This window comes from Pelobates fuscus, chromosome 10 (genome assembly GCF_036172605.1).
Source record: "Pelobates fuscus isolate aPelFus1 chromosome 10, aPelFus1.pri, whole genome shotgun sequence".
Classification (NCBI taxonomy): Eukaryota; Metazoa; Chordata; class Amphibia; order Anura; family Pelobatidae; genus Pelobates; species Pelobates fuscus.
The window spans coordinates 144,034,539-144,061,390 of NC_086326.1; the positions used below are offsets into that span (position 1 = coordinate 144,034,539).

Sequence of the window (26,852 nt, forward strand, 5' to 3'; positions counted from 1 at the left end):
TGCGCCAAGCGCCGGTTAGTGAATTTGGTGCCGATGTGGCGCAGACGTTCCCCATATTAAATACTGACTGGATTTAATGCTGAATGGAAATTAAACCACAGCCCCTTCTCTATCCCAATACACACAATAAACCCCGCCTCTATTATAAGCCACGCCCTTCACATTCAGCCCCGCCCCCGCGGTTAGCTCTGCTGCTCAAGCTCCGCCTATTGTACTGCTCTTTCATTGTTTACGTTTCTGACGTAAGCTGTCGTCACTAGCCACGCCCCCTACCGGCACAGAGAAAGAAAGTAAATGCAGTTCCCTCGAACAATAGTCTTAGCGTCCTGTCACCATGGAGACGGCTAACCGTGACACCTTCCTTTCTAAGCACACTTACAGAGAAACGCTAAGCCTCAAGGACTACATGTACCGTGAGCCTCCGCGCTCCCAAGACGCAGCGTTCAGGTCATTTATTGAGCGCAGAGCGTCTAGCCAAAGCCGCGCAACGTACTGTGCTGCGTGAGTGTCTCCACCGTAGGCGCCATGTTGCCGTAGCCGGTTTAAGTCTCCTCCCATGGAAGCTGCTCTCCGATAAAATGGCCGACCAATAGGACAGTACGAGCAGTAGCGGAGACATAGTTTACCGACGTGGTCAGGACTCCAGTGTTTGGGACTCTGGGCACACACTGCTATCTGGAGAAAGAGATCGTGGTGTTAGAGCTCTCCCAGCAGGTATGGTTACAGCGTTACTTATTATATAACAATATGGCTAAACTGGGGGCTCAATGTAAAGCAGCTATTCTACCTCCCATTATATCATTCATCTAATCAGCATTCCAGCTCTGAGACTGTAAACAGACACCAATATACACAATGTACACAGTATACACAATGTACAGCCTGCTCCTCAATATACAGCCTGCTCCCCCAATAACTAACACACTATACACAATGTACAGCCTGCTCCCCCAATAACTAACACAATGTACACAGTATACACAATGTACAGCCTGCTCCCCCAATATACAGCCTGCTCCCCAATAACTAACACAGTGTACAGCCTGCTCCTCAATGTACAGCCTGCTCCTCAATGTACAGCCTGCTCCCCAATAACTAACACAGTGTACAGCCTGCTCCTCAATGTACAGCCTGCTCCCCAATAACTAACACAGTGTACACAATGTACAGCCTGCTCCTCAATATACAGCCTGCTCCCCCAATAACTAACACAATGTACAGCCTGCTCCTCAATATACAGCCTGCTCCCCCAATAACTAACACAATGTACAGCCTGCTCCTCAATATACAGCCTGCTCCCCCAATAACTAACACAATGTACAGCCTGCTCCTCAATATACAGCCTGCTCCCCCAATAACTAACACAATGTACAGCCTGCTCCTCAATATACAGCCTGCTCCCCCAATAACTAACACAATGTACAGCCTGCTCCTCAATATACAGCCTGCTCCCCCAATAACTAACACAATGTACAGCCTGCTCCCCCAATGTACAGCCTGCTCCCCCAATAACTAACACAATGTACAGCCTGCTCCCCCAATGTACAGCCTGCTCCCCCAATAACTAACACAATATACAGGATACAGCCTTCTCCCTTGTTAACCTGCACAGCACACTGCCTTTATTTAATACTAAACCAACTATGGGACGTAACATGCTCTGTGTGCTGTGGGTACCAGTGCAGTGATTGATGGGTGGTGTGGGTACCAGTGCAGTGATTGATGGGTGCTGTTTGGGTACCAGTGCAGTGATTGATGGGTGCTGTTTGGGTACCAGTGCAGTGATTGATGGGTGCTGTTTGGGTACCAGTGCAGTGATTGATGGGTGCTCTGTGGGTACCAGTGCAGTGATTGATGGGTGCTCTGTGGGTACCAGTGCAGTGATTGATGGGTGCTCTGTGGGTACCAGTGCAGTGATTGATGGGTGCTCTGTGGGTACCAGTGCAGTGATTGATGGGTGCTCTGTGGGTAACGTGCTCTCTGTGGTGTGGGTACCAGTGCAGTGATTGATGGGTGCTCTGTGGGTACCAATGCAGTGATTGATGGGTGCTCTGTGTGGTGTGGTTGACCGTGCAGTGATTGATGGGTACTGTGTGTGACATGCTCTGTGTGGTGTGGGTACCAGTGCAGTGATTAAACCAAAATGTTTTGAGATGCTGCCTGTGCCCTAGCTCTACATTAAAGCATCTCTGTGATAATGTTCAAAGACCAGGTGCCAAGGGGTACTGGGGAAGTTAATTTATATTTACCTGAACCTGCCCATCGATGCCACAGCCATGCTGCTCCTTATGATCCTTTCCAGCTCCTGGTGCTTCCGCTGTCTGAGCCCATATCCGCATTGTTTGCATGTGTGAGAGTGCAATACTGAGGTCTGTGGACCCATATCAGTGAAATTCCAACAGCATCATAAAGAGTTAACAATGCCGCTTTTTACATGTGAAGCCCAGGTTTTTGCCTATACTGTACTGTGCACGGTGTACAATTTACGGAAATGATGGGAGTATTGTCATTGATCTGGTAATATAAACCGTTCCCTTCATGTCATTATGTTTGTACTGCCATATGCACTATGTTAGTTACCAACTGAATTTGCTGGTTCCCAGATAATTAAATATTTGTCAAATCTGTCTTTATAATGGGGGATATGTGATTTCTCTTCCACTTTGAGCTGAGTGCACAGTGCTGCTCTGCAAGGATTTCCGTAACATTTGAGAATACTAGCACTAACTGTCCGCTGATTCAAAGTCTTTCCAGCATACTAATCTGGTCAGCCAAGGTCTCCAGAATCCACTTTTTTTTTTTGGTAACTAATTTTAAAGGGAAACCATAGTCACCAGAACAAGTACAGCTTAATGTAGTTGTTCTTGTGTCTATACTCTGTCCCTGCAGGCTTTTTGCTGTAAATGCTGCTTTTTAAGATAAAAGGCAGTGTTTACATTACATCTTTGGAACACCTCTAGTTGCAGTCACTCAGACGGCCACTAGAGGTGCTGCACAGTGTGAACGTTCCCCATAGAGATGCATTTTGACACACATGTGCAATAGCCTTGCAATGTTTTCCTTTGGTAAAGCATTGAATTGGCTGATCTCGTTAAATTTGATCTCCGCTATGGAGGCGGAATGGGGCGGAGCCAGCCGTGACAAGATCGGCACGGCGATGGAATAAAGGTACGTAAACTTCCTTCTTAACCCCTTAATGACCAAACTTCTTGAATAAAAGGGAATCCTGACATGTCACACATGTCATGTGTCCTTAAGGGGTTAAAGGGAGAGCAAGGGAGCTGGCCACCCAAACTGGGTTTTTACAACTAGTGTGAGGAATAAATGTTCGTATTCCTGATAGTGTCCTTTATCCTTCAGAGTGACTCCACTGTCCAGAAGAAACATGCATGGATTGATATAAATCTTACAATGACCATCTTATCATTCATAAATCTAAATCCATGTCTGGCTGCTGAATAGATCTTCAGCAAGTTACCAGCCACGGCATAATATAAGGGCATGGGCCATAGTACTGAAAAGAGTGGCCATGCTTAACTCTAAGATAGAAAGTAGACATAGCAGCAGTAAGTTAACAATGTGTTTAGGGCACGAAAAGAAAAAGTAAAAAGTCAGGAACTAGCAAGGGTGTCATACACTGGTGAATCACAATCAGGAGCAAAGTAATGTTCTTAAGGAAAATTCCAAGAGCCACGAAAGGTCATTGAGCAATAAGCACGGTGAGTGTATATAGGCCCAGGTTCTTTGTGTCCGTTCTGTGTACAATGATGCATGCGCAGTGCGACAAAAAGAACAGTGTATCAAATATTATAGAAGGTGGACCTTTTTAGAAGCCGCACTGCTAAAGGAATTAACTTGGCTAATGTTTGATATGGTCCTGTCAGTCCAAGAGGATGGAAACTGATTTTGATGCAAGCGTCTGAATACAATGGAATGCGGAGCAGTAGGTGTGTCATTCTTGGTAAATGCTCTGGATTTTGATGCTGATGTGTCAGTTTTGTCTTCTGGCTCTCGATATCAGGTTTGACGTTCGTAAAAACTTTTTTCATAATCATATAAAAGTGCTACAGTTTTTTGTAATTTTTTTTTTTGCTTAAAGTAAAACTGTCTGCTTTCAGATATCTTCTACCCTAAATACTACTGAGGTTAGTTTATACCGTAGCTGTTAGTTTTCAGAGTTAACTGTGAGTAAGCTGAAATCCATATCCATCTATAATATGGTAAATCACTTCCCGATACTATCTAAGTGAATAGAGAAAATGAGTTTCATGTTTTTGTTCCTGATTTTCAGTGATGGCATCTGTTGATCTGAGAGACGAGCTGACCTGCTCCATCTGCATGGACATTTATACCGATCCTGTAACTCTGACATGTGGACACAGCTTCTGCTGGGTCTGTCTTTGGAATGTGCTGGATACCCAGGTGGGATCTGGAGTTTATAAGTGTCCTGAATGTAGAACCCAGTTTCGGCAGCGTCCTGCACCAGAGAGAACCTTGAAACTGTGCAACATTGTGGAGAGTTTTTGGACTACTCAGCAAAATCAGAATGCGTCTGGAATCCTCTGTACTTATTGCATCCATTTGTCTGTACCTGCTGCTAAAACATGTCTACATTGTGAAGCTTCTCTTTGTGAAAAACACTTGAGAGTACACAAGAAGTCAGAAGAACACATCTTAACTGAACCCACCACTTCCTTTGAGGACCGAAAATGCTCCTTCCATAAGAAGGTTTTGGAGTATTATTGCTCTGAGGATTCTGAATGTTTGTGTATCATATGCTGCGTGATCGGACAGCACAAGGGGCACCAAATGATGACACTGTATGAAGCCTCTGAGAAAAAGAAGGTGAAACTGAAACATGTTCTAGAGGAACTAACCTCAAAAAGACAGGAGATTGATGTAAAGGTGAGGAGCCTGCAGAAACACAAGGAAGCGGTTCAGGAGAAGGCAGTTGATGTAAGGAAGAAAGTCATTGCCCAAATTAGAGATGTAAGGGAACAACTGGAAGCCCTAGAGAAGAAGGTCCTGAGTGACATCTCCATTCAGGAGGAACAGATTTCACTCCACGTCTCCGATCTAATCAAACAGCTAGAGATAAAGAATGAGGATCTGTGCAGTAAGATGGGTCACATTGAGGAGCTATGTAACATGGCGGACCCATTAACTCTCTTACAAGGACAGGAATCAGACAGTGCTGGTTATTGTAATGGTGAGGTAGGAGATGAGGACCAAGTGGAAGAAGATAAAAAGGTCTGTGCTGTAGATAATCTAGATATCGGTATGATCTCTGTTACCCTATATTCAGGCTTGGATGATATTGTTGCTAGTATTAAAAAACGTTGCCAAATGTATGGGCATTCAGACATATTACTGGACGAAGACACGGCTGGTTATTATGTAGCTCTATCAGGTGATTTAAAGACCGCATCGTACTCTGTGCAAAATCAGAATCGTAGAATAACCTCAAAGAGCTTTAAGATCAATCAGATTTTAAGTACAATGAGTTTTTGCTCTGGTCGACATTACCTGGAACTGGAAGTCAGTAAATACGGGGCATGGAGGGTAGGAATGACTTATCCAAGTGTAGGCAGGGAAGGAGAACCTGCATTAATTGGAAATAACGATAAGTCCTGGAGTTTGCGGAAGTGTGAGAATAATATGTATTACAAGAGGCATGGCAGTAAAATAATCCAATTACCCCACGACCCTTCCTGTCAGAAATTAGGAATCTATTTGGATTATGACGCTGGACAGCTGACCTTTTATGAGCTATGTAATCCAGTCCGATGCATAGTCACATTCACTGCCACCTTCACTGAGCCTCTTTACATCGGACTTTACTTAGGGAGCAATAGCTGGATGAGAATTGTTACCCAGAATTAAAGGGACGCTCCAAACACCAACATCACTTAAACTTCGAGAAGTATTTTGATTTAATTTTTTTTTTAAATTTTAACCATGTAAACTATTGCAGTTTCCGAGTAACGGCAATGTTTACCTTTGTCTGAAACTACATCTTTTTAATGGTTGTCATAGATTTTTGAGTGTTTGTTTTTTGGTATTTGTTTTAAATGTTTTTTTCTAAACCAGCAAGCAAACTTTTTTTTTTTTTTTTTTTTATACAAATATTTATACATTTTAAAATAAAGCCAGAAAAGAAGAATAGTAAATAATAAATGTTTATCAACTTACTTTAAACTTTGTCCGTTTGCGTTCTCTGGCTTCCCTCTGAGGAAATGTCTTCAGCCCTCCCCTCACACATCCGTTAATCCATTCATGAACTAGCATGTGACGTTATATACACACAGTATGTATCTGTCTGTCAGTGTGTATTGGTGTCTGTGTGCCTGAAAGTAGGTCTGGCAGTGAGTTTCCCTGTCATCTTTGAGTGTATATTTCTGTGTATCTCGGTGTTTGGGAGCCTATGTGTGAAAAGAGGCTGGCTGTATATATGGAGGAGCTGCTTGTGGTCTTGATGTGTGGGTTGTGTTTATGGAGAGGCTGTGACCAGTCTGTATGAGGGTGAATGTTTGGGGGTGATTATGTAAGGGTAAGTGTGGTATGGTAACTGTGGCAAAGTGTCTGTGATAGGGTGACTAGGGGGTGAGGGTTACAAGGGAATGTGTGGGGTAATTATGCAGAGATGAATGTAACAGGATGATTGTGTGGAGAGGGTTGGGGTGTGTGTGTGTGTGTGTGAGACAGGTAGTTCTTTTTTTTTATTGGGGGGGGGGGGGGCACTGGGTGAATTAGAGGTTAGACTGTGTGGGGTGCTTCTTTTGTTCAGCCTCCCCACACAGTGTAGTGCATTTTTTTTTTTTTTTCGTTTGTTTTTGTATATTAATTTACAATTCCCCCTACTCCTGCTTACATCCGTGAGATAGTGCTCACTCAGTGTCGCAAGCTATCATGGGGAGTGAGCAAGAGGAAGGATCCCAACCTCCTCCTTTGTCCCGGCCAATGGCGTCTAGGGCCGGCTGGGAATGCACATCTCGCAATGTCATTGATGCCGTTGCAAGATATTTTAAATAGCAATTAATTGTTCTGCAAAAACTAGGGAAAGGACACTGATTGGCTGGATCCGTGGCCCCAGTGAGGTAGGTGTGGAAAACAGGGAAGAAAAAGGTAAAAAAAAAAAAATGTAATTTACCAACTTTTACTGCCCGACTGAAAAAGCCTTGAAATGAAACCTCAAAAGGATGGATGTCCATTTAATCTTGGTTTTTCTTTTTAGATTTATTTATATGTATATTTGAATTTGTTTAAACTTTTGTAACTATTTTTGAAATATTATGTGAAACCTTCTTTGTTAAATAATACAACCACTCCAATAAAGTGCCATTTTACTGCCTTGTATTTCTAAATGGAAGGTTCCACTAAATTTTTTTTTTTTTTTTTTTTTTTTTTTTAATATTAAGATTTACGTAAGAAACTAGCAGAGAGATTCACTGCTTTCAGACCCTTTTGGAGGTTTTCGGCAATATCTTTCTTCAAGACTGTTAAAATGGACACTATAGTCAGAAGATCCATTACAGCTTAATGTAAAGCAGTGTTCACATTACTGCCTAGGAACACCTAGTAGCAGCCACTCTAACAGCCACGAGAGGTGCTTCCTATGTCAGTGTTCCACAGTGTGCAGCACCTACATTTAGCATCTCTACACTCTGCATGGTGTGGGGATATGTATAGGATGATAATATTATATAGTTGAGAATTGCCCACTATTTCAATTCTCTTAGATCTTAGAGATCGTTATCATGTAAGTGAAATGTATTCCATACAAATAAAATCACAATTTGTTATAAAAATAGATATAATTTATTGTGACAAATATAATAATACTAATATTAGGCAGCATGCATGATGATAATAATCAGTGAATATTTAGTATAGCGTCATATACAATGGCAATGGAGTTGGCTAAACACAGTACAAAGCTACAGCATCAACTGTCAAGACTTACAAGATTTATGGGGGTACTTCACAAACCTTCACACAGCAAAAAGCCATAAAACCTTGGCTAGCAGTTAGATCAACTGAGTAACCCTTTCAATGCTGGCTAGATCCTCCTAGGCATATAATATCCTATTCTCATGTAATTTTCAATTAAAATAACATTCAAACCAGCTCATTAATCATTTCCTGGAACCATCCAATAAGAATAATCTACCAGATTTTTACACAAGCCGAATTTAACTCTACCTAAGAGATCTTATCTTATTTCAGAGCAAATCAACACACATGGATAAAAACAGCGGTATGCTAACATGTGGTAAGATACCAATACTAGGTAATTATCTGACTCCACCTGCAGAATGGAGTGTTATAACTACATATTCTTTAATTAAAGGAACACTATAGTCACCTAAATTACTTTAGCTAAATAAAGCAGTTTTAGTGTATAGATCATTCCCCTGCAATTTCACTGCTCAATTCACTGTCATTTATGAGTTAAATCACTTTGTTTCTGTTTATGCAGCCCTAGCCACACCTTCCCTGGCTATGATTGACAGAGCCTGCATGAAAAAAAAAACTGGTTTCACTTTCAAACAGATGTAATTTTCCTTAAATAATTGTATCTCAATCTCTAAATTGAACTTTAATCACATACAGGAGGCTCTTGCAGGGTCTAGCAAGCTATTAACATAGCAGGAGATAAGAAAATCTTACTTAAACAGAACTTGCCATAAAGAAAGCCTCAATAGGGCTCTCTTTACAGGAAGTGTTTATGGAAGGCTGTGCAAGTCACATGCAGGGAGGTGTCACTAGGGTTCATAAACAAAGGGATTTAACTCCTAAATGGCAGAGGATTGAGCAGTGAGGCTGCAGGGGCATGTTCTATACACCAAAACTGCTTCATTAAGCTAAAGTTGTTCAGGTGACTATAGTGTCCCTTTAACTAAGATTTCTCAATTATTGAAATATGACAGTGATTTATCCAGTCATATATCATGCTATTAGTAAATTTTAATTAATTTAAATAAACCCAGCATAATTACCAGTTATGTAGATGTTCTCATCAGATGAGTAGTTAGTCCCAGGAACTTGAATGCGAGTATGATTGGTTGTATGGAGGTATGTAAGTAATAGAGAAAAGTGATGTTGGTTAGAAAGTAATAGTAACATTTTAAGTGTCAAGGATTGTTTCTTGAGTTGTGTCCAAGAGAGTTTGAGAGTTGAGTGTTAGTCCCAGAGTGTCCTGAATATCTGTCCTGGATATCTCTGAATGTCCGAATCTGAAATCCCAAACTAACCTCTCTTCCCTTTGTCCTAACTTTTTAAAGGGAAAGATTCTTTTTAAAGGGTATGATCAGGACTCAGACTTTGCTGTTTTTTGGTGACATTAGTCCCTCTGAGCCCCGGTCGGTGAATCGAATAAAGAATCTCTTCCTTCCTGAAGAAACCTGTGTCCATCTCTCTGTGCTTGGCTTCCGTCAGTTTCTCCGGTATCATTAACAGTTAATAAATTAAGCTGATGATCCCATTAGTCACACGTCTACATCAGTAGTGATGATATCCTGGCAGAATTTAGCAGTTAAACTGCCCCAAAAGCACGCCATTGAGCAAACGTTGTTTTAGTGCTTATACAAGTCATATACATATATGACAACACAATTTAAATGTGATCATGTTTAACAGTTGTGGAAACTGAAATTAGAAGCAAGAATGTGTAGTCAATAAACAAACACCCGGTAGGGTCACACTCCCAACCTTTTACATGACTAGCCTCATTCTCTACATCCAGGCTACCTGCATAGGGCATCTAGATGCAGACACCCACCAGGAACTTAAATTAGGAAATTCAGAAATCAACTCTAGTAGCAGAAAAAGCATGTCTGTGGTCTACTCCGATGGGGCGTTTTTCACAAATGCCCTAAATTGTACATATGCCCAACTACTATCAAATGCTTATCCTGACAGTCCTTGTTTATTATCAATGAAACCATTGGTGCTGTGGAAAGAGAGATATTACTACTGTGCTGTATGGCATGTGGTTATCATATATAATTAAAGATTGCAAGTGGTCTCCCCCACCCCCAAGAATAACATCTGGTGCCCCTGTTGACAAGCCACCATTGATGTGGTGTGTGTTTGTATGCAGTGTATCGGTGCATGTGCTGATAATCATTCTGTGTACCAAGAATGTGTGCAAGCACAAAGTATGCATTTGTGTGCAGTGAGTATCTGTATGTGCTGAAGACTTGGGTGCAACGTGTGTCTTCATGTGCAGAAAATATATATAGTAAGTATCATTGTTATGATTATGTGTGAAGTTTTTTTTGTGTGTGTAGTGTTACTTGTGTGTGTGTACTGACAATATCTGATGTGTGTGTGACTGTACCACAAGTGAGTTCATTGGGCATGTGTCTTTTGTAAATCACGGATGGGGCTGGAGTTAAATTCAATGGGTGGAATCTAGCACCCCACCATCTTAAGACTACACCAGCTGCATTGCATACATATGGAATTGAAGCTTTGTCAGGTTTACTAAAAAAATAATCTTTTTCTTCCTTTTTAGGTTCCTAAATAAATGAGAACATACAATATATCATTATTGGTTCCCTTTGTAGTTTCTCTGACTGATTTGCTCAAGATGAAGAACAGAAATCAAATGACGGAGAGGATCTTGGATCTCATCCTGGAGATCATCTACCTGCTGACTGGAGAGGTGAGGGATTCTGGGTAATGTCAGTATGGAGATCATCTACCTGCTGGCTGGAGAGGTGAGGGATTCTGGGTAATGTCACCATGGAGATCATCTACCTGCTGACTGGAGAGGTGAGGGATTCTGGGTAATGTCATTATGGAGATCATCTACCTGCTGACTGGAGAGGTGAGGGATTCTGGGTAATGTCAGTATGGAGATCATCTACCTGCTGGCTGGAGAGGTGAGGGATTCTGGGTAATGTCATTATGGAGATCATCTACCTGCTGGCTGGAGAGGTGAGGGATTCTGGGTAATGTCATTATGGGGATCATCTACCTGCTGGCTGGAGAGGTGAGGGATTCTGGGTAATGTCAGTATGGAGATCATCTACCTGCTGGCTGGAGAGGTGAGGGATTCTGGGTAATGTCATTATGGAGATCATCTACCTGCTGACTGGAGAGGTGAGGGATTCTGGGTAATGTCAGTCTGGAGATCATCTACCTGCTGGCTGGAGAGGTGAGGGATTCTGGGTAATGTCATTATGGAGATCATCTACCTGCTGACTGGAGAGGTGAGGGATTCTGGGTAATGTCACCATGGAGATCATCTACCTGCTGACTGGAGAGGTGAGGGATTCTGGGTAATGTCATTATGGAGATCATCTACCTGCTGACTGGAGAGGTGAGGGATTCTGGGTAATGTCAGTATGGAGATCATCTACCTGCTGGCTGGAGAGGTGAGGGATTCTGGGTAATGTCATTATGGAGATCATCTACCTGCTGGCTGGAGAGGTGAGGGATTCTGGGTAATGTCATTATGGAGATCATCTACCTGCTGGCTGGAGAGGTGAGGGATTCTGGGTAATGTCAGTATGGAGATCATCTACCTGCTGGCTGGAGAGGTGAGGGATTCTGGGTAATGTCATTATGGAGATCATCTACCTGCTGACTGGAGAGGTGAGGGATTCTGGGTAATGTCAGTCTGGAGATCATCTACCTGCTGGCTGGAGAGGTGAGGGATTCTGGGTAATGTCAGTATGGAGATCATCTACCTGCTGACTGGAGAGGTGAGGGATTCTGGGTAATGTCAGTCTGGAGATCATCTACCTGCTGACTGGAGAGGTGAGGGATTCTGGGTAATGTCAGTATGGAGATCATCTACCTGCTGACTGGAGAGGTGAGGGATTCTGGGTAATGTCACCATGGAGATCATCTACCTGCTGGCTGGAGAGGTGAGGGATTCTGGGTAATGTCATTATGGAGATCATCTACCTGCTGGCTGGAGAGGTGAGGGATTCTGGGTAATGTGAGTATGGAGATCATCTACCTGCTGACTGGAGAGGTGAGGGATTCTGGGTAATCTCAGTATGGAGATCATCTACCTGCTGGCTGGAGAGGTGAGGGATTCTGGGTAATGTCAGTATGGAGATCATCTACCTGCTGACTGGAGAGGTGAGGGATTCTGGGTAATGTCATTATGGAGATCATCTACCTGCTGACTGGAGAGGTGAGGGATTCTGGGTAATGTCATTATGGAGATCATCTACCTGCTGGCTGGAGAGGTGAGGGATTCTGGGTAATGTCATTATGGAGATCATCTAGCTGCTGGCTGGAGAGGTGAGGGATTCTGGGTAATGTCACCATGGAGATCATCTACCTGCTGACTGGAGAGGTGAGGGATTCTGGGTAATGTCAGTATGGAGATCATCTACCTGCTGACTGGAGAGGTGAGGGATTCTGGGTAATGTCATTATGGAGATCATCTACCTGCTGACTGGAGAGGTGAGGGATTCTGGGTAATGTCATTATGGAGATCATCTACCTGCTGGCTGGAGAGGTGAGGGATTCTGGGTAATGTCAGTATGGAGATCATCTACCTGCTGACTGGAGAGGTGAGGGATTCTGGGTAATGTCACCATGGAGATCATCTAGCTGCTGGCTGGAGAGGTGAGGGATTCTGGGTAATGTCACCATGGAGATCATCTACCTGCTGACTGGAGAGGTGAGGGATTCTGGGTAATGTCATTATGGAGATCATCTACCTGCTGGCTGGAGAGGTGAGGGATTCTGGGTAATGTCAGTATGGAGATCATCTACCTGCTGACTGGAGAGGTGAGGGATTCTGGGTAATGTCAGTATGGAGATCATCTACCTGCTGACTGGAGAGGTGAGGGATTCTGGGTAATGTCACCATGGAGATCATCTAGCTGCTGGCTGGAGAGGTGAGGGATTCTGGGTAATGTCACCATGGAGATCATCTACCTGCTGACTGGAGAGGTGAGGGATTCTGGGTAATGTCATTATGGAGATCATCTACCTGCTGACTGGAGAGGTGAGGGATTCTGGGTAATGTCATTATGGAGATCATCTACCTGCTGGCTGGAGAGGTGAGGGATTCTGGGTAATGTCATTATGGAGATCATCTACCTGCTGATTGGAGAGGTGAGGGATTCTGGGTAATGTCATTATGGAGATCATCTACCTGCTGACTGGAGAGGTGAGGGATTCTGGGTAATGTCAGTATGGAGATCATCTACCTGCTGGCTGGAGAGGTGAGGGATTCTGGGTAATGTCAGTATGGAGATCATCTACCTGCTGACTGGAGAGGTGAGGGATTCTGGGTAATGTCACCATGGAGATCATCTAGCTGCTGGCTGGAGAGGTGAGGGATTCTGGGTAATGTCACCATGGAGATCATCTACCTGCTGACTGGAGAGGTGAGGGATTCTGGGTAATGTCATTATGGAGATCATCTACCTGCTGACTGGAGAGGTGAGGGATTCTGGGTAATGTCAGTATGGAGATCATCTACCTGCTGACTGGAGAGGTGAGGGATTCTGGGTAATGTCAGCACTGGTAGTTTTATAATAAAGATAAATTGAAAACCTATAAATATATGTTGAGAATATGGCATCTACTGGACTGGCCAAAAACATCCCATTTGCAATTCCATCCGATTACATTGTGATTGGGGACAGGCAGGAAGACCCTTGCCAGGGTTTATTTAGAACAGTCTGCACACCAGAAAAAAAACTATTTCACTCAGCAGCGATTTTATAAATGGAGTTAAAGGGCTCTAAGCAGTGCTGCTTCCAGCTCATCAGTCAGTCTCGGGCCACTAAAAATGGCCCCAGGTATCCATTGATTTAACCATGCTCACACCAAACCTGCAGGGAGTACCGTGCCACCCTACAGGCATTCAAGCATCCTCTTTGCAGGACGGCATGGAAAATCAGAATAGCGGGTAAAGGTTAACACTTTAAAAAATGTTTTCTACTCTTTCATTTAATCTCGTATGCCATGTTTAGGGGAACCTTCACATAACTCTTGTCCATCATATACATACACAATGACAATAAACATAACTGCAATTGTTCTAAAAATGGGGTAACCATTGAAAGTAATGGCATGCTCCTGTAAAGAGTTTCCTTGCAGCACTTGCCCCCGAATTGCAGTATAGTATCTGAACGTTTAATACAGTGGACAGTGTAAAGCGCCAAGCTTAGGCTTTCCCCAATCACTGACAAAATTTATGATTGTGCCATTTCACTGAATCTCAATAAATAGGAACAGTGCCGCGCACGCGCATTAGACCTCTCCATAGGAAAGCATTGAAAAGGCTTTCAATGCTTTCCTATGGGGGTTTTAGCGACGCTGGAGGTCCTCACACAGCCTGTGCTATAAACCAGGAAGTGGTGCTATAAACCAGGAAGTGCCCTCTAGTGGCTGTCTAGTAGACAACCACTAGAGGAGGAGTTAACCCTGCATTATTGCAGTTCATGAAAACTGCAATATTTACAGTTGCAGGGTTAAGGGTAGTGGGAGTTGGCACCCAGACCACTCCAATGGGCAGAAGTGGTCTGGGTGCCTGGAGTGTCCCTTTAACTAACCATTGCATGGAGTGATAAATAGCTCAACCCAAACACTAGACAAGTCTTGAAGGGATAAGAGAGCTCTTTTATTTAACAGGCTGGGTATTTATAAAGAAGAAGGTTTCAAATAAAGGTGGGACAAACAAGTCAAACTGTAAGATCTAATTGGAGAGTACACTGGTCAAGTACCCACCTTTTTGTGCCAAGATATCTGGGCTTTCATGAGAGTTTGTGTGTATACACGGTGAACATAAGAAAGGGAACTTCTCTGTGAGAAGGGGAGCTCCCTCACTCTCCAGATAGTCTCCCTACGATACCTACCCTGACGAGCATTCTAGTCACCAGAGCGACACACCAGAATGTTAGCAGCCATCATTACTTAGATGCACTGTCACATCCTCAATTTTACACGACCTGATAACTTTTAGTTGGCTATCTATAGGCTGGTGTAACATGTTAACATTATTTATAGTTTTATTTTAAACAAAATACTTTGCTGAAACATGGAAGTGCAGCAAAGGTCAGTTTTATTACCCATCTCTGCTTCATTCACCCCAGTAACTGCTGCAATAGCTGGAGTGAAGGAACAAGGAATGGTGAGTTCTCTAGATGTGAGTGACCGTTTCACTTTGACTTTGAATTTATACCTGCTGTTCATGTGTTCTCGATGGAGAAGCCAGAAGGCACTGGAGCATTTCCAAGGGTGATCAGTATGTATTTTTCAATGGTGACATGCGGTGGGTGGAAGCGGTCTTCATGTGCAGATGTATAGTGAGATGCTTAGTTTCTGTGAGTGTTGAGTTGTAACAGTATGCTTGTTAATCCGTCTGTGCTAAGCTTATTGGATAAAATATTGTACATCAACTGCTGTGATGATGCATTTTGGATAGAGTCCAAGTGGCTATCTGTATCTTAAATGTGTGTCTTCTTGATGAATGTTCCTGCATCTCTCTCAATTTGACATAAACACCTTGTATGGTTCCGCACTTCATGGCCTCTCTGCTGGAAGCTCCTTCTCTGGAACTTCCATTAGCTCTTCAGAGCTAAACCCTGCAATGCAGGGCCATCTCATTGGCCAAGTGTCAACCAATGGAGCATGCATTGCACTGCCGCACTTAGCTCAATGTAGAAAGCTTCTGGCAGAGAGGAGACGTGGACCCTAGGTAAAAAGCCAAACCATTACTAGAGGGAGAATCAGGGCACCTCTTGCACAATAACCACTACAGCACGCTAGTGGTTACGGTGCTTGAAGAATTCATGTGTAATGATAAGTATCTCTATACACTGATTAATTAAACATTAATGTTTCTCTCAATATGTAGGAATATATTGTGATAAAGAAGTATCATGAGCATCTTACGCATAGTAGCAGAGTCCCAGTTTCAGAGTTAAACTGTAGGACCAAGAACCCGGGCACAGGGCCTTCACCGCTCTTCCTGATGCACGAGAGGAACAATGACAAGAAGATCCTGGAACTGACCAATCAGATCATCCAGCTGCTGACTGGAGAGGTGAGGCTTCTGGGAATGGGACATTATACAGTAAAACCAAGGGATGTGTCTGTATGGTGACTGTATCATTGTGTGTGTCAGGTTCCTATAAGATTTCACTGTCTATCTCTCCATGTAGGAGTGGGTGTTTTTAGAAGGACATGAGGATCTCTCCAAGAATGTGACAATGGAGACCCACCTGCTCCCAGGCTCTGGTAAGAGGGGCGTTGCATACAGTTATATGTTAAACCTGTAGTGACTGTATTTACTGTGGACTGACACATATTATTACATTTGTTAAAAGGCATGACAGCCATGCTAGTTGGTGTTTTTTGTGGCCTGTAGTTAAAGTTATGACACTGCCAGAAAGTATAATCCAGAATAGTCTTGCTTCTACGTGAACATCACAGAAAATTCCCATGCCTTAAGCAGGACGAGTAGAAATTCAACGCGGTGAGCATGCAATGAAGTCTCCTGGCTCGCAGTGTCAAGGGTTACTTCAAGCAGCATTACCACTTCAGTGTTGTGATGTAGTCATGATGCAAAGTACCTCTATGGACAGTGTTTCACTATGAACGTGTTGCAGGCTTGCTAATGTCAATTCTGTACATATTTTTGTGCAAAGATGCCCATTCATTGGCTGAAAGTGCTTAACTAATGCTTTCAGCCAATGAATGAGCAGCATCAGCAAATCTGCAGAAGCTGGATTCGGATCAGCCACCATGACAGCAGGCTTGCCCCCTAACTAAGGAATGGTACCAGGATACTTGTAAAACCATAACCACTACAGTCTGCTGTAGTGGTTATGATGCTTGGAGTAACCTTTGAAGGCCAGGCAAGTAGTGTAGGACTTTAAATTTTAAGCCATGCTTTAACCCCTAAGGACACATGACATGTGTGACATGTCATGATTCCCTTTTATTCCAGAAGTTTGGTCCTTCAGGGGTTAAGGCTAGTGATTGGGATAAGGCAAGACATAATGGATGTAGCGGTATTTCTACTATTGCCTATACTGGTTCCTGGAAAATGGATTTGTAGCTATTTTAACAATAGATTTAGAGAGAAATCATACGTAGAGGGTAATGTTGCACTCTTCATCACAAGGCATGTTAGCAACTGTATTATGCACTTTTTTTCAAAATGAATCATTTTAAATATTTCCCAAATCATATTAAAAATCGGTTTGGAAGATATACTCCCAATTAAACACACATGGGTTTTTGAAATTGGGGTATATCTAAAAACAGCTTGCAGTAGTTGGTTATCTTGTCTGCATCCTTTGCAAGCCCTCCTCTTCTAACCCCGCCCACACTTTCTGTGGCTGTCCAATCACAGACTTCCCAGCGCAGCACAATAAGAAGTCTTTGCAAGGCAGGTGCTCTGGGCAATTGCTGTCTCGTCACTGAGCTAAACAAACCAGGAAGTAAGAGGAGCGGTTGTCTGGTTGAAAGCCAAGGGAGCGTAACTAGGTTAATTTATAAAAAGTGCCAATATCTATTGAAATCTTCTATTCCACTGAAATCTACACATTTTGTAAAATGAAAAAGGAGGACACATAAGGCATTTCAGTAAGCTAATGTGCTTTAGAGGCCTGAAGGGTCACTTTAAGATACAGAACATCAGAGTAGCAGTTAAAAAGAAAATATAAATATAAATCTCAAACCCAAGGCTCTATATATTGGGAAGGGTATGGGTTAAGAACCAGGTGACTTGCTGTTAGTCTGCAAGAGTGAAGAGAAGACCCAATTACTTGGTAGATACATATTAGTAATCTCAAGAAGCCAGATTAAATCCACCTAAAATTTGACCTTTACAACATTATCCTCGGCATGCTCCTTTACCTGGATCAGGACATAAACATGTATTTTGAATTGGTTGAGAGAACATTCATTTAGTGTATTGACTTCATTTTGTCTTTTTAAAAAAAAAAAAAAAAAAAATCTAATTATATATTTTGTTGTAGATGAACCAAGGATCACACATGTCAGTGATGGGCTTAACATTTTTGCTTCGTCAAAGTTTTGTGGAAATGAAGATAAAAGGGTCAGTGAAATAACCAAAAAAGCACAAAGCACAAGGAACAAGAAGCAGGATAATGATGCCTGGATTACAACAAAGGAATGTATCCCAAGTGTAGAAGAAAATAACAGGGGCACCCCCGTTTATACGCCCTCAGAATATCCCTGTGTAAAAGTTGAGGAATTAGCCTTACTTGAAAGTGAAAATCTGAAGGCCTCTGAAATTCATGAACGCACACAACATAGACAGACGAAATGTACCTCTGATTCTATTAAAGAGGAACAAGGCTCACATGGTAAAGGAGGTCGCACAGAACTTTGTACTGACGCAAAACAGCCACAAACGAACTACATTTCTGCTCACAGGTCAAAGGATTGTGTAGGAAATTACACATCCACAGATCATCCACAGACAGACTATGCATCCCTTAATATTAAGGAAGAATTGGTTTCATGTGCAAAGGGAAATCTCACAGACATTGACATACATACACAGACAGGATGTCCATCTACTCATATTAAGGAGGAATCAGCCTCAGGTGAAGGTCAAATCCACACTTACATTTATAAACCTACAGAATACGTCAATGAGGAGAAAACAGCCTTGTGCGAAGAAAGAAATCTCCCTAACTTCAACATGTATACCCCTACACAAACATCTACTCAAATTAAGGAGGAACCAACGTTATTTAATGAAGAAAAACTCACTTATACATATATCTACACACCCAAAGAGCAGGCACAGATAGCCCATGCATCTATTTATATTAAGCAGGAACCCACATGTGAAGAAGGAATCCTCACATATACTAATTTGTATACACCCACAGAACATAAACAGAGGGAATGTAGATCAAAACATGTAACAGACCACCTCAGTGGGCCTCTTAATACACATGTAATACATAATGGGTTGTCCTTAATGAGGAGTATTGAATCAACCACAAATGGTAATGCACTAGCTCATTCCCACCAAGGTTTGTCCATCTCAGACATGATACACAGCTGTTCTCAGTGTCAGAAATGGTTTTCTAGCACTTCGGATCTTCTTAAACATCAATATGTACACCGAGCAAAAAAGCTCTCCTGTTCTGATTGTGGGAAATGTTTCTCGCGGGTTTCACATCTGATTGTCCATCGAAGGATTCACACTGGAGAGAAGCCATATTCTTGTTATGACTGTGGGAAATGTTTCAGTCAGATCTCTCATCTTGTTATACACCAGAGGATCCACACAGGAGAGAAACCTTTTTCGTGTTATAAATGTGGGAAATGTTTCACACAGAGTTCACATCTAGTCAGACATCAGAGGACTCACACATGAGAAAGGCCAACTGAGCCATAGGCAAAACGAAGAAGTCTACTTGGCAACATGGGCAGCACCTGCTGATGTGAGGACCACATCTCTAGGTTCACAGTGTCTGATTGCCTTTTTTTTTCTACACTAAACTATATTGTAGGAGCAAGAGAACCACTATACAGTAATAATGAAAATGATATAAGCAGCAGTAAGAAGTAGAATTATATGAACAGCTATGGCTATGTTAAGCTCAATCCCCATTACAGTTTTATTGGAAAGCAGGGATGTGAAACTTATATTGCCCAACGCCCAGGGCATGCAGTTCCAGGTGCCAGGAAGCAGGTGTTCTTTTTTTTTTTTTTCTTCATTTATTCAGGGCTGCCATGGGAGGGCTGGTGGTAGCCACGGAGTGTACCTCCATCCAGTGCAGAGCTGGACTGGCCCGTCTGGAAATTTTCCGGTGTGCCGCTATAGCTGAGGCCGACTGCTGCTTGAGAATGGCTTACAGGGAGGAACAAGGAGTGGCCACAGCCAGCTACTCCTTGTGATGCACAGGGTTGAAGCCATCAGGGATACATAGTAACATCAGATCCTGGTGACTGGCACTGCATGGCAGAGAGTATGAGACAGGCTGCACACCCACCACCTAAACAATGAAACATGCTGGCACCTGCTAGTACTTAATGAGACTGCTGAGTGTGCGTGTCAGAGAATGTGTAGTTTGTGTGTATGGGTCAGAGTGCGAGTGTGAGTTTGTATCAGAAAGTGTATCACAGTCACATACAGCCAGCACACAATAGACACATTACATACATCCAAAACACACCACAAACACTAAGACCGAGTGAGAGACTATGAGAGGGCAGAGGGTAATTCACTAAACTCATTAAATAAAAACCAAAAAAAAAAATAGCCATGAGGTGACTAGTGGAGATTGACTCAGTTTTTCCATTCAGATTTCATTTGTGAAGTAAAGCTAAGCAAATAGTCCTGTCAATGTCCAGGGCAGGGGTCACACTCTTTGTAACTTAAATTATTTTGTGTCAGGACAAGTAGATTGTCATGATGGACAAGCAGAATGAGCTATATCTTCAGTCCCCTGGACAAGTAGATTTTTTTAAATCCACACCCCAGAAAGGAAATGCTGCATGGATGGGGAGGATTAGAGAGGGGTAGAAGAAGGGGAGAAAGTATTGGTTAGGATTAGGATAGGCAAAATGAGATGGAGAGAAAAAAAATCCTGTTTGGGGAACAAGACAAATAAGGGTTTCTGTCCTCCAGAAATGCCTCCAGCCAGGGGCGGCTCTAGGTTTCGAATCCGCATGGCCGATTACTTTTTCTGAAAGTGGAAATAGTTGCCTGTGCACAAGGTGATATATGTTCCAGATTGTCTAGATGTGACCTTTTAGGATTAGGATTGTCCTAAAGGTCACATCTAGACAATCTGGAACATGTAGCGGGCTGTGAAATGTATTCTTATTCCGCTTTCTTACATCACATTCATTGATGTGGCCATGCCAGTCTCAGTGCCAACAATGAACTACATAAAGACTTAGTGAAATAAAGTAATCTTTCATTTATTTTTTTTCCCGTTTATTTGCACCGAGGGTGTGGGGTATGTTTTGGGTTTAAATAGACATTTGGGAATGAACACAGAAAACGTTTCTATTTATTAAATAATGAGATTAATTTTATTAAACTTTTATACCTTATTTATATAATGTTGTCATTTTTTAAAGTTTGTGAAATGATTACATTATTGGATAGCAGTTTATCTCGGCTGACATTAAGAACAAATTATACCTTTGTCAAAGTAAAGTTTATTTAAATGTACTGAAATGTATTATATGTACACATACAAAGAGCATGGACTGAGGACCATGGATTCATTAGAAATCATCAGTATCAACAGGAGAACTGCTTTATGTTAACCGTTTCTGTGTATTAAACTGATCATTTTAAATTTCAAATTTGAGGTTAAAGGATCACTATAGTGTCAGGAAAACAAACTGGTTTTCCTGACACTATATAACCCTTAGGCCCCCCCACCCTCAGGGCCGCCCCTCTATGGTGCTGAAGGGGTTAAAACCCCTTCAGCCACTTACATTTATCCAGCGCGGTGACCTCTCCTCCCCCGCCGACGTCAGCTCCCAAGTGGAGCGGAATGCGAATGCGCGGCAAGAGCTAAGCGCGCGTTCAAACAGTTCGTAGGAAAGCATTTCTCAATGCTTTCTTATGGACGCTCTGCACGCTGAATGCGATTTTCACATCCAGCGTTGCAGAAGCGCCTCTAGCGTTTATCAGGAAGACAGCCACTAGTGGCTGGATTAACCCTATAATGTAAACATAGCAGTTTCTCACCAGAACAAATACAGTTTAATGTATGGTAAGTATAGCCTGTCCCTGCAGGCATTTTCATGTAAACCCTGCCTCTGCAGTATTTACATTGCTGCATAGTAACACCTCCTGTGGCAGTCACTCAGACAGCCATTGGAGGTGCTTCCTGGGGCAGTGCGTTCAGCGTGTCCACTCTCTGCATGGAGACATTTAACATTCCTCATAGAGATGCATTGATTGGCTATGGAGGCATTTGGCTCCCCCCACCCTCCCTCCTCCTTGGCTGAGATCATCAGAATTAACTGGCGAAAGTGACCTCGCCACTGGTACTTGGAGGGGCCTGCTTGCCAGCCTCCTGCCCACAGACTGTGGTCCCTGCAGGGAAACCTGTAAAAGACTACCAAACTTGACCGAATATTAGCACTGATCTCTCTGGAATTGTTTTGGGCATTGGACCATGTGCACGGTCGGTCAAAACTATGACTTCATGGAAATTCCTTAACCCCCTGAACCGATCTGGGTGATTTTTGGATATGTTGTTCACCCAGATCAGGGCTATCAGGTGATGTAACTTTATGTGTTTTTAAGGTACTTTTTGGGGTTTCATAAAATTGTATGTTTTTTTCTGTACTTGAAGATAATTGGGTTAGATTAGTACAGTTCCTGATTCATTTATCTCCCAAGCACAGGAGGGATTATATTGTTTGTGTATGGGAGTGTCTCACTGTATGACTTTGTTTTTATTGGTTTGTTCACTTTATGTCATTGTGTCACCCTTGTTGGGAAACTTGCATAAAAGGCCAGTGTGCCTCCATTAAAATTCTGTTCCTGCTTACCCTCAACATAGAGTCTCATCTCATGTGTGGGGGAACCGGCTGTATCTGTCCTGGGGATTGCTATATCACTATACTCCCCAGGAATTATAATCACTAGCTCTTATAAGAGCTGTTACTGCTACGCTCCCTGTGAGTAGGAGAGGTCGTCCCACTGGAGGATGGATCCTGGTCTCGAGTCCAGGGTGTGTGAAGAACGGCGAGACCCCAACCAAGCTGCGGCAGTTCGTGGGGTTTACGGTGGTTATGGTGTTTCAGTACAGTGTCTTATGGTGCTCGCAAGTACTAGGAAGCAGCGATTGACAGAGGTACCCGGTCAGGGTGCCAGGCGGTCCGTCACATTAACGATCTCAGCCAATCTTATGCTAATGATGCCCGCCAAGGATGTGGATCGGGGTGGACCTGCATGGGGCTAGAATAAAGGTAAGTGATCAATCTATTGAAGGGGGATGATGGGGAAACTAAATAGTGTTTTTAACACAATAGGTTCAGCAATACACAGTTTTATTCCTGACCCTATATTGTGTCTTTAAATTTCAAATTCACTTTGAATTCCTAACAGTTCTCACTGTAATTTATTATTCAGACTAAACATTGAGGCTAAAATTGTAAGGCTGTAACCGTTATGGTGCCAGGAGTGCTCTGACACCCTCCCAGTATTGGCAGTCAAACCTATTGCAAACAGCTCGAAGACTTTCCTGGGGTCTGCCGGGTGCCAGTCACAGCCTCAAATGAGCCAGAAACTGCACAGAATGTCCGCTAAGCGCTCTCAGCCCATGAACTGCATCAGGGCAGAGTGCTAGAGAGGCTGTCATGGAGGAGGTGACCAGTGCTCGGCGGACCCCAGGTAAGTTGTAAAATTATTTGTAAAGGGCACCAGAGCACTCCTGGTGATTGGAGTGTTTCTTTAACCACATAACCGCATATACACTAGTAATATACAATCTTATTAATGAAAGCCACCTGCCTTTTTTTTCTTCAAGATATAATTAATTGCTTGTAAATGATACAGAAACTGGGTGCTTAAATAGGATATAAGGTGTTGGAAATTGCTTCACACTCTGGTATAATTCCCAAGTACTACCAACAAGAAATAGTGTGCAATGATGAGTGGAGCAAAGAAAAACACCAAGTATAAAGAGGATGAGGAAAATAAACAAAGTATAATACAGACTTTATATTGGTATGCAGGTTCCTCCAAACGATGTAGTTATATGTAAAAAAGAAAAAGATATACAATAATAGTGCAGATGGTTAACACGGACAGAAACCGTGTTTCTCATCTATTAAACAGAACTTATTGTCACTTGCTGCAACCTTTTCATAAAAAAGTGCTTTCAATATATGTGTAAAAATGACGTCGATTTATTATCTGCTACATGCAGGGAAAACATCAATACAATAAAATATAAAAATAGTATAAATTCTAAATAAAAACGAAGGGTGAATTGACCCCTTACTGAAACAGGTGGTGAGTTTAACCCCTTAAGGACCAAACTTCTGGAATAAAAGGGAATCATGACATGTCACACATGTCATGTGTCCTTAAGGGGTTAAACAGCCCACGCTGTAACTCACAGTCTTCGCTTTTGGTAGTAGGGTGGAAGGCAGGCTGCAATTTGCTTCCCGGGCTAATACCACTATCCACTCCAGTAGATGCCTGTGGAAGCTTTTCCCTACACGGGTTTATGGGATATATTGTTTAACATTCAATCTTTTAAGAATTCCGTTTAAAGGATTTAGGGGTTTAAGAGTAGGAGAGGCCTATATCTAACAGTCACAATGAACAGACTGAAGATAAAGAAGTTCTTTGGACCATGATTTGTGGTTTCAGATTCAAGCTTACATTGTCACCTTTTTGCAGATTTTAGAGTACATTGTCTCTTGAAAACCATGCTGTGCAGGAAGTAAAACATTGACACATGTTGGACTGTGTTTGGATTTGATAAACAAAAACCCCAAACTTTCATCTTAATGTGTTCCACAAGATTCCATTACTTATCGGATATTCCTTCTACCAATTGGAGAGGTAGAGTCAATCCCAGAATGCTTTAGAGTTTCTTTATACTTCCTCCGAATGGCAGGGGGATATAAAATATGGGGGGGGAATGGACGCTGAAACCCACGCTACGCTGCTATGTCCGGTGTGAAGAGGGGGTCCGGGAGGGGAGAGGAAGTGTCCCTGAATGGCATTTTCGAAATGTGGTCACCCTAGTAGACAGACAGTAACCCTGCTCTGTGCAGACAGACAGACAGTAGCCCTGCTCTGTGCTGTCACGTCTAAACATTTGTTATGAAGGAACACAACTGCAGATTTCTTATAGTTTGAATATTTATTATAAAAAGTAAAAGGTATTGACTTTAATTCCAATTTACAGGTACTGTAGCTTTAAGTAATAAATGATAACTGAAGTCCACAATTATAGGCACTGTAGCTTTAAGTAGTAAACGATAACTGAAGTCCACAATTATATGCACTGTAGCTTTAAGTAGTAAACGATAACTGAAGTCCACAATTATAGGCACTGTAGCTTTAAGTAGTAAACGATAACTGAAGTCCACAATTATATGCACTGTAGCTTTAAGTAGTAAACGATAACTGAAGTCCACAATTATAGGCACTGTAGCTTTAAGTAGTAAACGATAACTGAAGTCCACAATTATATGCACTGTAGCTTTAAGTAGTAAATGATAACTGAATCAGATAGAGTCCTTTAGAAGTAGTAATTAATTAGGTGATAAGAAGTTACAATAGCTGTTCCATAGACTTTAACTGAAGTAAGATAGATGCAGCTAACTGAGACAAAGTATGAGTTGAAGTTAGCTGTAACAGGTTTGTTTTAACGAAGGACTTTGGAGACAGGAAATAACAGCTTTGAGATGCAACGCTTATCACAGGGGTTTTACTTAGCTTCCGGCACATAGAACACTGGTTCCCGAGATCTCCTCAGAGGCGGTTTATCCTGAATGGTGAGAGTTCAGCTTTAGTCGTGGATGAGGAAAGGTGAAGGGAACTTGAAGTCTTCCAGTCCGGTCCGGTAACAGAGGGCTTTCACAACGATGTTGCACCCGGTTCATGAGTACGGAACGTAGTTCAATAATCCAGCGTCGATCAGCTGGTGCGGTCAGATTAAATAGGGAGACCGTGTCATAAAGAGGTGTGGCTAAGCTCCGTGGAACCAGGAAGTAAGAGGATATCATAATTAAGGCATGACAGTATCCCCTCCTTAATGAGCAACCTCTGGGTGCTATTGACTTGGCTTAGAAGGGTAACGTTTGTGAAATTTGGAAATTAATTTGTCAGCATGAACGACAGAGGAGTTTTCCCATGTATCTTCATCAATTCCATATCCTTTCCATCTGATGAGGTATTGTAAGGAGCCACGATGGATCCTTGAATCCAGTATACTTTGAATTTCGTATTCTTCTTCACCCTGGACCAATATGGGATCAGGAGAAGTAGTGACATTTCTTTGGAAAGGGTCAGGATGATGAGGCTTCAACAAGGACACATGAAAAACAGGATGTAGCTTTAAAGTTGGTGGAAGTTTCAATTTAACAACATTACGGTTGATAACCGATATTATTGGAAAAGGACCAAGAAAAAGAGAACTTAACTTCTTTGATGGACGATTTGTAGAGATGTTCTTTGAGGAAAGCCAGACAAGATCACCGATTTTATAAGAAGGTGAAGGTTGTCTTTTTGTATCAAAAAACTTCTTTTGATTGGAGGAGGCCAATTCTAGATTCTCATGCAATTTCTTGAATAAAGAGGACATATGAAAGATTTGATTCGAATCGGAGAGATTAGATGAAGAAACTGTCTGAGCAGGAAATGAGGAAGGATGAAATCCATAATTGGATAGAAATGGAGTCATTTTACTGCTGGTATGAAAAGAGTTATTGTATGCGAATTCTGCCATAGGTAACCAAGTTATCCAATCGTCTTGTAAGTGAGAGCAATAACATCGTAGATATTGTTCTAAGCATTGGTTGACTCTTTCAGTTTGTCCATCTGTTTGAGGATGATATGCAGATGATAGTTTACGTTGGATATGAAGAGTGGCACATAATGCATTCCAGAATTTGGAGGTAAATTGAGTTCCTCGGTCTGAAATGATTTCGTCTGGCAGTCCGTGAAGTTTAACTATGTTATCAAGAAATATTTTCGAAAGTTCAGAGGATGAGGGTAACTTCTTTAAAGGAATGAAATGAGACATTTTCGTGAAGCGGTCTACTACCACTAAAATGGTGGTATGATGATGAGAAGGAGGTAATTCTACCAAGAAATCCATAGAAATGGATTGCCAAGGTCGTTCAGGAATTTGTAAATTCAATAATTGACCAAATGGTTG

General features: G+C 42.2%; 1 protein-coding gene across 1 annotated transcript; it reads left to right on the forward strand.

Annotated features, from left to right (window-relative positions):
- Nucleotides 1-641: 641 nt before the first annotated feature.
- On the forward strand, nucleotides 642-21,038 carry LOC134575220 (oocyte zinc finger protein XlCOF29-like). The gene is made up of 5 exons (XM_063434474.1): nucleotides 642-714; nucleotides 10,572-10,669; nucleotides 15,842-16,030; nucleotides 16,149-16,224; nucleotides 17,973-21,038. The coding sequence occupies exons 2-5, from the start codon at nucleotides 10,595-10,597 to the stop codon at nucleotides 19,349-19,351; spliced, it is 1,719 nt and encodes a 572-aa protein (XP_063290544.1). The 5' UTR covers nucleotides 642-714; nucleotides 10,572-10,594; the 3' UTR covers nucleotides 19,352-21,038.
- The last annotated feature ends 5,814 nt before the right edge of the window (nucleotides 21,039-26,852 follow it).